At 40.5% G+C, this 13,284-nt stretch overlaps 2 protein-coding genes across 4 annotated transcripts in view; one reads left to right on the top strand and one right to left on the bottom strand.

Moving 5' to 3' along the window:
• Positions 1-2,402: 2,402 nt before the first annotated feature.
• Positions 2,403-11,113, bottom strand: LOC107208022. Its single transcript, XM_015635832.3, has 2 exons — positions 10,596-11,113; positions 2,403-2,570 (listed from the first exon to the last, which is right to left on the bottom strand). Exons 1-2 carry the CDS (start codon positions 11,088-11,090, stop codon positions 2,403-2,405), a joined length of 663 nt encoding a protein of 220 aa, XP_015491318.1. The 5' UTR covers positions 11,091-11,113.
• The window catches only part of FNBP1L (formin binding protein 1 like), a 58,125-nt gene continuing 55,681 nt past the window's right edge, over positions 10,841-13,284 (top strand). The window contains exon 1 of one of the 3 annotated variants that reach the window (XM_015635829.3): positions 10,841-11,154. In XM_015635829.3, coding sequence (XP_015491315.1) covers positions 11,131-11,154 — 24 coding nt within the window. In that variant the 5' untranslated portion in view covers positions 10,841-11,130. The remainder of the gene's footprint in view (positions 11,155-13,284) is intronic. The other 2 variants (XM_015635826.3, XM_015635827.3) reach the window with 2 other exon arrangements.

Raw genomic sequence — 13,284 nt, 5'->3', positions numbered from 1 at the left:
AGTAAGAATATAATTTCATGTAGACAGTCATGATTAGAGGTTACTTATTCAGCCATTCTTGCCCAAGTATGAAAATAAACTCTGGCACTTTCAGAGAGAATCTTCACTGATCTTTCAACAAACATATTTTGTACTACTTGGCTGTTGTGCTTCCATGCAGGAGCTGCTCAGTGAAGACAGATTTTTGAATTTATGGTACCCCTGATGGTTTTGGTACACCAGGTACATAGAGCATAAAGTTTGGTTAGTGAACTGTATTGTTGCTTTGTCTCACAAGAAACATGTTTAAGGATGTGCCTGTTAAATATTGAGTCAATGAGATTATCTGTGGGTTTTCCATAATTACTCTGACAGGCTGTTTCAGAGTGCTCAAGTGACTTACGAAATCTTTCTATTCTGTTACTTTTATAAAGTGCATGTGTGCATGACATTGTGGATAATGAATATAGTTGTATTTACTACACTGAGGTATTTTAAAAGGAGTATCTTAGGGGTTCTAAACATCAAATTGGTATTTGAATTTCAGTATTTGCATGTGGCTAATTGAGTTACATTTTGAAACACTGGAATCTCTGCCACAATGGAAAATGTCCCTGAAAGCCAAAAGTATAAATTATGTTCCTTAGATTTTTTTAAAAGTACCTCCACAAAGGAGGACTATGTGTAATAGTGCTTGGTTGATCATTTTGTATGGGAAGATTGTTTTCATTTGAAACAAAGCCAAGTAAAGGTGACTTGGCATTTGAAACAATGCCAAGTAAAGTGACTTCATGATGACTGTGGAACAGCCAAACCCTTACTCTGAAATGTGTACCTCATTTTAGTTTCCTAGGGGTTGGATTGTGATTTTGTGTAAACCATGCACAAAATATTGTGGAAGGAGGAGGAGGAGGGGAAGTGTAATATGAAAGATAAAGCATGCTATGGTAAAATTTACTTTTGGTATTATACTGTTTACCTGTCTAACATGGAAAAGTTTTACTCTGCAGCTTTACAGTGAGAGCATATCAGTGGGATGCTGGCTAGTGTTCAGATGGATTTTGCTTACAGTCAGTATTAGCTCTTTGAGCCCTCAGATTTATTAAAAGGACACTCGATAAATATACCATCTGGGACTAAATGATGCTGTATTGTGCAGCTCAGTGATGAAAAGAAGTGTCTGTGAGCTTTGCTTTTGGCCCATTAAGGTTTGCTGACAATCAGGACCAATAGGTTCCTTTTCAAAATATTTTTGTACTTAATTTGATTTTTTTTTCCTGATTTAAATGAGTACTTTTTGTTTTGATTCCATGCCACCATTGCTATAGAAATCAAAACCTCTGAGAATTTAGTAATGGTTTTGGAAGTACTTACCATTTCTTGGGTATGTGGGGCAACAAATGTGCTAGAGCTTTGCATTTCTGGAAAGAAACAGATTGAGTAAAAATGTTGTGTGGTACTGTAATACAACTAAAGCCAATACCTGGGGAGTGGAGGTTTTGCAACAAAATAATTAGACAGTGAATCCAGTTGGATACACCTAATCCCATACATCAGTCATGGATAAATCCAATAAACAGGTTTTGCTGTGTGGATAAGCCTAGCAGAAACTTTGGTAATCTGGAAATCTGTAACAGATGATGCTCCTGCATATGTTGGGGAAAGAGACATTTGATTTTAATTCTTCATGGCCATGATTTCTTGTTGCTTCAGCTGCAGGAATACATGAAGAGTTCTGTCTCACAGCTTGAACCAAAAGTTCAGGTAAGGAGGGACCATAGTTATAACTGGTTTGGGTGTTTTTCCCCTGCATTTTAAATGGGCACAGCTACTATGCTTTACATATCTGGGGTGAAGACTTATAGGAGACGTGTCAAACTATGTAAAGACTGCACTTACTTTTAAGGCTGAATGTGCATGTGGTTCATTTTCATAATACTTCTGAGATTTTTTTGGTCTTGTTTCAAAGGAAATAATTGATTTCTCCCTCAGCCCCCACCCAGGGTGACTAACGTTGGAGCAGTAATATTGCAAGGTGTAACTTTGATTTCTACACTAATTTCAGTAGTAATTAGCCAAGTTTTGGTATTAGTTGAAAACATACTAGTCAGTAACTGTAAACTTTTACATCTTCAAAGCATGATCCAAGTATTAATTAGGTGTAGGCAATGTTACACTATGCTTTGAAGTTAACACTTTCACATGCTACAGAACTAAGGTGGTGCACTATGTAGAGGAAAAAGATGTTATCTTCATGGTAGGGTGAATCATCTAGACAGCAAATAATTGGGAAAACAACAGACTTGTAAAAGTCATTGTCAGAGATGAAAGCATTTATTTGTAAGAGCCTAGTGCTTGGGATTCCTGGTTATGGACCAGGACTTGGTTTCATTAATGTTGTGTTCAAGTTTCATTCTGTCAGCTCAGTGAAAAACCACAGCTGAATTAGAAATCAAATTCAATGTTGTTTTAGTTTCAGGTAGTTTTTTTTTCTCAGTTAGGCAGCAGCGTAATCCACAGAAGAGAAGTAAATTTGTCAGGGCAGTGGCAGTGTTAGTAAAACAAAATCCGACAGTCTTCGCCATCCCAGCCTGCAATAAAGGAGACGTCACTGTAAAAATGTTAGAAAATGTGTGAAGGAGTAATGTGACTAATAAATATTTTTTTATTCTACTATAATGTAAACACCTAACTGGTGCCATTTTCACACACAGATAATTAATATGCAAGCAGGTAAAAAATCTGAATTTAAATACAATTGCTTCTTAAGTATGTACTTACTTGTTATATATCTTCCATATTATCTGATGAATTAGCTATTCTATGCCTGTGGTAATTTATTTGTGTGGGATTTTTGGGCAAGTTGTATGTAGCTAAATTCATTACCTTTAAACCATTAATAACTTGGTTTTGTTTTTAATATGTTCTAATGTTGGAGATAATCATATTTTCATTTCTACAAAAATTTTACAGTTTTTTACAGCCGTTGTTTAAAAAAAAATACAGTTATAGAAATGTAAGCAAAGTAAAATGTTATGGACAAAAAATTAGTTTATCTTGATACATTGTATCATTAAAATGAAAGGACAGTTTTTGAGTGAATAGGAAAAGGTATTTATCCTGTCTGCAGGATGTGAAAATGGGTTTAAGCTCAACATCACTTCTGTTAGCAACTTAGCTTTCCCAAAATGTGTAAAAAGGTATTATTTGATCTTTCTTTAAAAGCACTAGTGGATGTTCTGAGGCAAAAATCACCTTTCAAACTTTGCTCTCAGGAAGACAATTGGCTGTCAGGCATCCCTTCCAAATATGAAGGATCTGGGGCATGAATCACGCAGTCCTGTGGGAAGAACTACAGAAACAGGCAAGCCTGGAGGGAGGACATTTTCACTGATTACTTCAACTGTGTTTTTGGTTTACTTGTATGCAAAATGGATTGAGAATTGCCCATTTTCCTAAAATGAAATATCTGGTATTGACTGTGTTACAATAGCATAATTAAAAGTTTCTCCTTTTTGGACACATGATAAAGCTTCTAATGCTTACAGTTTTCAGACATGTCTGTGTTGGAATATATTTTTGTAACATGCCTCAGTGGCCTCTATATTCCAAGGCAGAGGGGCAATTTAATCCTCAAATTGAGTAATTTTTTATTTGGTGCTGAAAATAGTGCATTCTTAAATGTGAAAAAAAGAACATAGGAAATAGTGACATGGTAACTTCTTTTTGTGGATGAAGTATTAAGGACACAAAGTAGCAACACAACCCTTACATTCTGTGTATTTAGTTTTTGGAAATTTATCAGCTGATGAGATCTGAACATAAGGAGAGTTCTCAAGATAGTGGGAAATCCAAAGGGAAAAACCTTGGCTACCAGAAGATGAGTGCGTTAGGGAGGGAAAAGAACAGTTTTAGTATGTTGTGTATATTCTTCCCTTTGCATGTAACCTTGTCTCAAAGGGAGAAATGTACAAAGACAAAGGAATGTGGAGGAAAAGTCTCTTACTAGGATGCAATGGGCTACCTGTTGGATTTGATCTGCCTTTGAAATCCAAAGAGCAAGCATTGTGCTTGGAATTTAGTTAAATAAAGCTTCAAAAGTGTAATGTCACAAAACCAAAATTCTTTCATAATTAAGTGATTTCTTTATTTTTGGTTTTGTTCCTCTGGTATTTGAAAGCTTCAGAATCTGACTTGGAAGAAATAAAAATTATAAACTGATTTGTAGCTATCTTTAATAATGTGAGATTGAGACATAGAAAGGTAAATGATTTGCTTAGTGGGGTATCTATTCTATGCACAGCACTCTGTTCTCATTCCCATTGTTGATTTATTTCCTGATTTCTATTCTTTTAATGTGATTAATAGTGGGAAGAAAAGAGTTTTCTTTGACATGTGAATAACTTTTGAGTTTCCCTACAGATTGTGATACTTTGCAGTTTTTTCCATGCATCAGTTAAATGTGGTATTATGCAATGGACATCAGCTTTCTCATGAAAGAAGGAGGAACCACCCCAGACATCAAATAAGGGAAGCACACGTGAAATTAAACCCACTGAAATGAAATCCTTTAAAGAGAAGTGATGACCTGCAGTTGCATGGAAGGTAGGACAGTCAAGGGGTTGTTGGCCCTCTCGGTTTCCCATTAATGTAACTCATGCGATGTTCAGTGGACAGGATGGGCTGGTTGGTGGACGCAGCAGCAGCAGGAACAGCAGCAGAGCAGCAGGAACAGCAGCAGAGCAACAGCAGCAGAGCAACAGCAGCAGAGCAACAGCAGCAGAGCAACAGCAGCAGAGCAACAGCAGCAGAGCAACAGCAGCAGAGCAACAGCAGAGGAACAGCAGCAGCAGGAACAGCAGCAGAGCAGCAGCAGCAGAGCAGCAGCAGCAGCAGCAGCAGTAGGAACAGCAGCAGAGCAGCAGCAGCAGCAGGAGCAGCAGCAGCAGGAGCAGCAGCAGCAGGAGCAGCAGCAGCAGGAGCAGCAGCAGCAGGAACAGCAGCAGCAGGAACAGCAGCAGCAGGAGCAGCAGGAACAGCAGGCGGCGGTGCCGTGGCTGTGCCGCTGCTGGGGCTGGCCCTGCCGGCAGGCGGCTGTCGAGCCCGGAAAATGGTTTGAGCCTCAGAACCCAAACTCTAGTGAGGGTGACCTGAGCAGCTCCGTGCTGATAATGCGTGAACCAGTTCTAAATTAAAACTCGTTAGGGAGATTAAACAGTAACCTAGGATACTGAGCGTGTTCAAATGCTACAGCAGATTTTGCACAACTGCACATACATTTGTTTCTGATCATAGGTCAAAGTCAGATGATAGTAAAATATTGTTTAGCAAATCTTAAAATGGGTGATGCTGATCCTTTGCTACACATTCATCCACTATTAATTTTTCTACAGCTTGAATTAGTAGCATGACAGTCTCCATCTTTCAATATTGAGACGTATGTCAATCCATACACTGCTTGAAAGCTGCTATTGATGCTAGGAGCAGTGACTGTTGAAGTTTTTGGTTATTATCTAAAAGCTAATAATCTTTATGCCTGTAGATAATATGATAATGAAAAAAAAATGAATCTCAGAATTCACCATGGCCAGACTTAACTCTGCACATTAGATACAGCTTGGTATTCTTTTAATTTAAAGTAACATGCGTGGAAGAGTTTATGGGAGAATGGAGAAGATATAGGTTAAGTGAACTGAAGGTACAGAAATTAAGGTAGCAAAGCCATTTATGGTTATGTTTTGATATAATTTTGAAGGGATGCACAGCGGAAACAAATGGTTTTATAGTGTTCAAGAAGGCAATGCAAACATTAGAGAGTTGAAAATCATATTTTAAAGTAATGATTTTCGGGTGTTTCTGATATTTTATAATTGTCCAGCCTCCAGGTTGGGATACAGTTCATATCAAAAGGAAATGCTGAGTTATCATGTGATAGTCTTGTTTCACTGGAAAAAAAAGTAAATTCCTGTGAAATATGGCTGTTCATACTTATTATATTGCTGGTTGATGCTGATTTACAACACATTTTCTCTACTACATATGGCATGGAAAGATGTGCTCTTGGCTATAGTGCAGGCAAAACAAAGTGAGCACAGGATATTTCGTAAAAGCAGATGGAAGTTCTCATTTTACTCCTATTTATAGCTGGTATTTGTAGTGTCCTTTCAGTTCTGTTATCCAATCACTATGGATGTATTTCTGTTTACTGAGATGAGAGGGAATAAAAGAAAAAAGCCTTTATTTTGCTATGTAAAATTCATTTCAGTACAAGAACTGGACTGGAAAAGATGGAAGGGATGGATGGTTCTTCCCACAAAAATTCAGAGATAGGAGAAAAATTAGAATTAGGTCATTCCAAGCAGTGGCTGAGTTTGCACTAATAAATGAAGTTTTCCTTCTGTCTTGAAGCAGGAGTGGTGTGGTCTAACTAATATAGTTTCCTGGTGTTTTTCTGCTTTAAATAAAAAATAAATCAGTACTCAGAGTAAAACCATAAGTTTATTTTGCCTAATAGTTGAAATAGGAACTGAGTGGAAGTAAGTCTCTGGGCAGATGCAGAGCTCCCAAGGCTTTGCATACTGCTGGTTATGGTTAACCAGCCTCTGGGAGACACAGGAAGTCTGTGGGGAGCTGGGCACAAGCTGAAGTGTCAGGACACCTATTCTTTTGTTTCAGAGTATTTCCTGAGCTGTGAAGTAATGATTACCCACTCACCACATTGAAGTGTTATGAACATCAATATTTTTTAATATTAGAGCACTTAGAGTGCTGGTGATGGGGGAAATACATGTGTAAAGGAAGGAGGGAGCTAAATTCTCTTGGTTTTAAAGCCAAAAGAGATAATACTGTTTATGCAAACCTTTTTTTTTGTGGAGTAAGAATCTAATTTTAATATGCCAAGAGACTGCTGGCTAGCAGAGAAAAGAATTAATGGCACCTCACACTGAGACAGAGATATTTGGAAGTAATTTGTTTGGTCCTGCTGAGTTTTGTGGCAGTGGAAAGCTAAGCTGCTTCTGTCTTTAGAAAGTGTGCCCACAGGGAGTGCCAGATAGCTTTTCTGCCACTCCAAATTAATGATTCCGATTGTTTTTCTGCCAAGATAATATCCTTAGGTACACTTGGAAACTCAAGTAGATTCTGTTGAAAAGTGAACAGAATTAACAAAATACACAACTGCTGTAATAATTAGAATTATGTGGATTCAGTCCAAAAGCAGAATTGGGCAGTTTTCTTTTAAAGCCTGCATTAATGAGTCAATGATGGGGGAAACAGCTAAATTTAAAAGTAAATATTCTAAGCTAAAAATAAGTTGTCATCATCTGCCAGGAGAAGCTAGTGGTTTACAAGAATACTAGAACAATGCAATCTATCATGAAGCCTTTGTTGCATGTAAAATTACTTGAATATGTCTTTAATATGTTCTTGAGTCTCTTTAGTTGCATTCCCTCTTCCAACTGATGATTTTAAGGATGTGACTAGAAAAATGAAAATCTTTTGGGTAATATTTGTTTAATTATTTCTAGGCTTAGGGCCAGTTACATTCCCCGATAATGGAAACAATGTCAAAATTCTAAGTGATTAATTTTAGCATTTCCAGCAATATCCCGCAGAGATGTGGTAGACTCTTCCCCTTGTCTTACAGCTTGGTCATTTCACATCCTCAGCTGCTAAACTGGAGGAGAGCATGGCTCAGGATTTATACGGGACTCTCCTAAAGCAAGTGTGCTTCAGCAGGAAAAGGGGGTAAAAAAAGTGACTGATGTCAGATTTCTCACTAAGCTGAAGTGGTAAGTATTATGCTGCTAAGACTTCTGCTTTATTTTTAATGAATTAAAATTTGTTTCAGTCACATGGTCTTAATATACTGTTCATGAATTCCAAATTTTGCAATGATTTGTCTAAGTGCTTTTTGTCTCAACTTCAAATCAATTACCTGTGTACTTACTGTGATCTATGATCTTTACTGATTGACTTTTAGTTAAGTAAAGGTGAAATGCACATCTCTGTGTATGTACCTGACACATATACGTGCTTCTGTTTTTGGAAGAAGTATGAGTTAAAAGCAAACTAAAAATCAGAAAGCAGCCTTGAAAACAGTTGTGTCCATATTTAAATTCAAACACTAATAAAACAACTGAAATATGTTGGGAAGAAATAGGCTTTGCATTTGGCTTTTTGGAATCTCCGTCATCCTTTGAGGCAGATTTTGTGTTAATTCTCTACAAAATGAGAATCACAATGCCTGAAGAAACACTAGATTGGGTCCCAGAAACAGTATGTTACTGTGGACAATTTCTAATCAGCCTGACTTCCCAAGTGTAATTGTTGACTTCCAAAGTGAATAATTAGCCAGACAGCAGCAGTGCTATGATAGTGTCCTGTTCTGGTGCTAGCTTGTTCAAAGCCTGCTCGGTAGTATCTTTTGATTGCTCCTCTTTATCGTGCACATGTGCTGTTAAAAGGCAGCTGTAGCCCAGAGCTGCTGTGCTATCACCTGTCCTATTTTACACAGTATTTCAGAGCAGCCTCTCTATGAGTTCTGGAGGTTGTGAAGTTACTCAGAATCCAGAACATCCTCCAGCCCGTGATGCTTGCTTTACCTTAGGGTTTGAAAAGGTGTTTTTCAGGGAGAGCTGCCTGGAAAGAAGGAATCTTGTTTGTCCTGGGAAAACCTTTTATTGCCAGATTTAGGCTTTTTAAGCATTACTGAGTAGCTAAATATTGTATTTATGCTGCAGTTTCCTTCTCCTAAAGTGTCTACAAATCACTAGAAAGCATTTTATTTTGTTGCATTGCTCTAAATAAAAAACAAGTTCTGACATGTTGAGAATGTTGGCATTGCACATTTTGCAGAAATAGGAGTAATTGATTAATTCTTAAAATTAAGTAACAAAAGGTTCATGTATCAATCAACCAACCACAAATATCAATATAAATAAATAAATATTTATATAATGCATTGAAGCTCTCTTGATGTATATTTAATGCAATGAAAGGCCAGTATTTAAATTTGAGTGCCAATTAAGTGCCTGACTTACAAATCTTCAGACCCCATAGATTTAGAACTTAGGATCAATTTTCCAGTAGATTAATTTTCAGTACTTTACTGGGGCTTCTAAAGTTGAAAATTTTTGCTCTAAAGTTGTTTTTCTAGGGTTCATTTTTAGATATCTAAACTGAAAAAATTGCAAATCTGAATTTACCTACAATAATCAGGAAGTGAAAAATCCTGGCAACAAATTTGAAATTCACATCGGGACTCTTGCCTCTAGTGTCTGTTAAAGGGTCAGTGTACATTTTTTTCTCTAAGTGACCATTTTAAAAAAAAACTAAAGTGCCATACCAGGCATCCAGGAACAAAACTGCCCAAATTGTTGCATGCATTTATAAACCTTGGTTGGGACACAGTGCAGTAGGGATTGCTGTGTGATTAAAAAGTGTTGAAATGCTTCTTTCTAAAATTATTACATGTGCAGCAAGTTACAGGTATTAATTTACAAGAGATACATTGAAAACACATAAAATGAACAAATTATTTTTATTTTTACTTAATTGTTTTTTGAACACGTGTTATTTCATTGTATGATCTAATTATATTTTTTGAAGAATTGTATAAAGATATGTGACAAGCTGGTAGCTAAGAAAAAGGCTGATTGATCTTTCCAGCACTTAATGGACATTGTTTTTTCCCAATCCTGGAAGCCATGTAAGTTAAGTGAATTCAAACATATAAGTAAACTATAAAAATTATTAATAAATATTTCTGCCTCTTTACCTGAATCCTCAGTGTATGTTCTGCTTGCTGAGTATTTTCAGTAATTAATACAATCTACCAACTGAGTTAATGTGCCAGACTTTAACTGAACTGTGCCCACATATGGAATTTCATCTCCAGAATCCAAAATGTGGAGGGTTCACGACCATTACCTTGCTAAGAGCACACACAAAGGTCACCACAGCATGTGGCACATTTACTCATTTTGTGGATCCCCGGGGACCCAAATGCATTTTTGGTGTAATGTGACTTTACCTGAAACATTTTGCTCCAGGAGTTATATTCACCTGTGAGGTCCACTGCTGATTTTGATACTCTGATTTTATTGTAGTACAATAATTTCATATCAATCTGAAAAAAATTTGCATGCTCCTTTCATATGGAAAATAGAACTTAACCTAAATTGTCATGCAAAGGAACATTACCTGAAAGGTGACTTGGGAGTCAAAAAATGATTTAAGTAATTTTTGTTTCATGGTATAGACACTTAGCAATATTTATTATTTTATTATTATATTGATTATCTAATATATAATATATAATATATATTATAATGATAAAATTATTATATTTTTATCCCAGCCTATAAAAATTATTTCTAAGCAAAAAATGAGAGGAAAATTTAAAAATTCACGCTCTCAGAGGGGAATTTAATTCAGATGGCTTTCAAAACATTTGTTATTAGTAGCTTTGTAACACTTAGGTGGAAAAATAATGTTTTACGAGGATTTAGCATCTTTTCTAGTTGCTGAGGAAACTCCCTGTTACAGTCAGTGATATGGTTCATCCAAGTACTCTGTGAAACACGGGCTTTTTTTCCCTCAGCTGCCTAACTCACCTTTCCTAACATCTCAATTTGTGATTTGCATACAGAGCTGTGATGTAAACAATATAAAAATCGTTGTTTACGTCTCTGTGTCCGCGCGGTGCTCGCTGAGGTGGGGGCGAGCCGGGTCCCCGCCGCTCCCGGCCGTGACTCAGCGAGCTGGGGCGGCGGGGAGGCCTCGCAGCCGGCCGGACACGGAGCCCCGGGGCCTCGCCGTCGCCTCGTTAATGAGTAACAAACAAGGCGGCGGCCGCGGGGCCGCTCCGGGCGCGACACCTTCGCCCCGCGGCCGCTCGGAGCTCCGGGGCAGCCGCTCCCGTCCCGGCCCCGCCGCTCCAGCCGGACCCGCCCCTCTCCCAGTCTCCTCCGCGGCTCCCCCTCCCGAGCCAGGCGGAGCTGGGGCTGGGAGCGACGTCGTTCCTCGCCGCCGCCGCCTCTCCCCAGTGACCGAGGGCACCGGCGCTGCCTGGGGGGGTCCCGTTCTCCGGCCGCCGCCCGACGCCTCATCCCCGCCTCTGCCGGAGCCGGCACTGCCCGCGGAGCAGCCATGAGCTGGGGCACGGAGCTGTGGGTGAGTCCCGGCTCGCCTCTCATTGTGTCTGAGATTCGCCGCCTTCCCTTGTCTGCTCGGGCGGCTGCCCCGGGGAGGCGCGGAGCGGCCGGAGCCGAGGCGCTGTGCTTTGTTCGGCGCTGGGGCGGCGGGCAGGGGAGGGGGCTCGGGCGGGGCGGGGTCCGGCGCTGGGCCGGGGGCGGCGGGTGCCGGGCCGGGGGCGGGGGCGGGGCGGGAGCGCCGCGTCCGGGGTGCGGTGCGCGCGCGCCGCCTGCGCGGCCATGGCGCTCCCCGGGCCGGCCCCTCGCCCTCCGCCCGCCCGGCGCGGTCACGGCGGGACGGGCGCTTTGTGTGCGGCCGGAGGAGCGCCCCGCTCGGGGCCCGCCGGCGGGGCCCTCACGGTGCTCCCGGCACGGCCCGGGGCGGGGTCCCGGCGCGGCTCGGGCAGCGGCCCGTACCGGGCAGCCTCGGGGCGGCGGCAGAGCTGCTGCTCCCCCGAAAACCGCCGGGCTGCTCAGATGAGCAAAACGTTTTCAGCTGCCGGCCCTAATTAGAAGCAGCTACTATATAGCTTTGTCTCTGAAACTACCGCAGAAGGTTGGCTAACACTGGATTGTATTTGTTTTAAATAGGAAGAATTGGCAGCAGCGAGACAGGCAGTGTCTGTCTCGCGTTAGGTCTTTTCTTAAAGCTGCCCTCTTCCCTCCGAAGGCCCTCTGGCTGTGCCGAGGAGGGCAGAGAAGGGGCTTCTCCCGGGGGAGCGCCGGAGCGGAGCGCAGCGGTGTCTGCTCGCACGGCTGGGGTGTTGCATCTCCTCTGTCAGGTTTCCTACTGTTGCCGCTCTGGCTGGAGCTAACACTGATCATGAGAAGGCTTAGATATAAAAAAGAATAGCACCAAGGAGGGTTTAACGTCCCCGCTTTAAATGCCGCCTGCCCTCCATTTATTTGCTTTTAAAGACTGTGAAGGAGAGACTTTTGTGCTACGAAAAAAGAAAAATTACCGAAAGCTAAACGTGACAGCTTGAAGCCTGGTCCAGAAACTCTTAGTCTGGACCCAGCATAATAGGTTGTTTAGTAGTGCGGGGCTATTAGTCTCTAGAGGAGCGAAGATCTCGCACCGAGCCGGGGCAGCAGCGGCGCTGCGGGCGGAGTGGCTGGGTGGGGCGGGGGCTGGGAGCGCCAGCGGAGCTCCTCCAGCCACCTGAATTAAGTTGTGTCTGATTATGCAAAATGAAGATGTAATAGCATCACGTATACTACGTGGAGAAGCCTGATTTAAAGGTATTTAGGGGTTGCTTTAGTGTTTTGCATAGTAGCTTGTACTTTACTAGAATTTGTAGGCACGATGAGAATTCGGACAAAATATATTTTTTAAGGACTGATGGTACTGCTGTAGCAGGCCTGAAATCTAAAGCTGTCGTAACACTGGCAGTAAGGAGTAAGTAACAGCTGTGATTTATATTGGCTACACTAGTGTGTGTGTAGCTCATGCCTGTATGTGCTTCAGGCGAGAAGTGAGTATCACTTGAGGAGAGTGGGCTTGGTGTTTGGGTGAGCACTGACTGTAAGCACTCAGATATGTATTGCTTTAGAAAACAGTTCTAGCTTACTCATATCTGCTTATTTTTGTAGCCTCTTAATAGTATAGGTTTTTTTGTCCAACTTTTAAACAATAGTTGGAGGTTTTATGCTCTGTCTTGTGTTCAGTTTTGTATGAAAGTACTTGTCTTTGTAGCGTGTTTAAGAAACATATTCAAAAACATGGAATTTGACCTCAGACTTCCTTTTAGTGATAGATATTTAACTCACAGTGTTGTGAAACTAGCTGAAATTATTTTCACTTATTGTATTCCTTTTTTCCTAAGTCACTAATTCTTATGCATTAGCTGGCAGAAATAACGCCAGAATTTTAAGCTTAAAGTTTTATTGCAATACTTTTATTTTAGCAAAATTTAATGTATTTTTTGCTTGATATCTGGGGATGACCTGCAGCTCTATACTGAGGTAACTTCATGCATAAAATGATCTGTTTGTAACTATATAGCTACACTTTAACAATGCAAATTTTTACATTACAGGGTACATTTTCATTTTTTTTTAATTGAATCTAATCTACTTAAAAAAAATCTACTATGTTTATAAGTCAAAC

The sequence above is a fragment of the Parus major genome, chromosome 8, assembly GCF_001522545.3.
Source record: "Parus major isolate Abel chromosome 8, Parus_major1.1, whole genome shotgun sequence".
Lineage (NCBI taxonomy): Eukaryota > Metazoa > Chordata > Aves > Passeriformes > Paridae > Parus > Parus major.
The sequence above is the reverse complement of the archived record's forward strand: the minus strand, read 5'-3'. Positions and strand labels throughout refer to the sequence as shown.

What these genes read in the sequence shown, in the direction of transcription:
- LOC107208022 (XM_015635832.3), bottom strand. Translation starts at nt 11,090, where the DNA reads ATGAGGCGTCGGGCGGCGGCCGGAGAACGGGACCCCCCCAGGCAGCGC. An exon ending in AAATTGAGATGTTAGGAAAG is followed by an intron (nt 2,571 to 10,595) that starts GTGAGTTAGGCA and finishes CCTTTATTGCAG; the next exon opens with GCTGGGATGGCGAAGACTGT.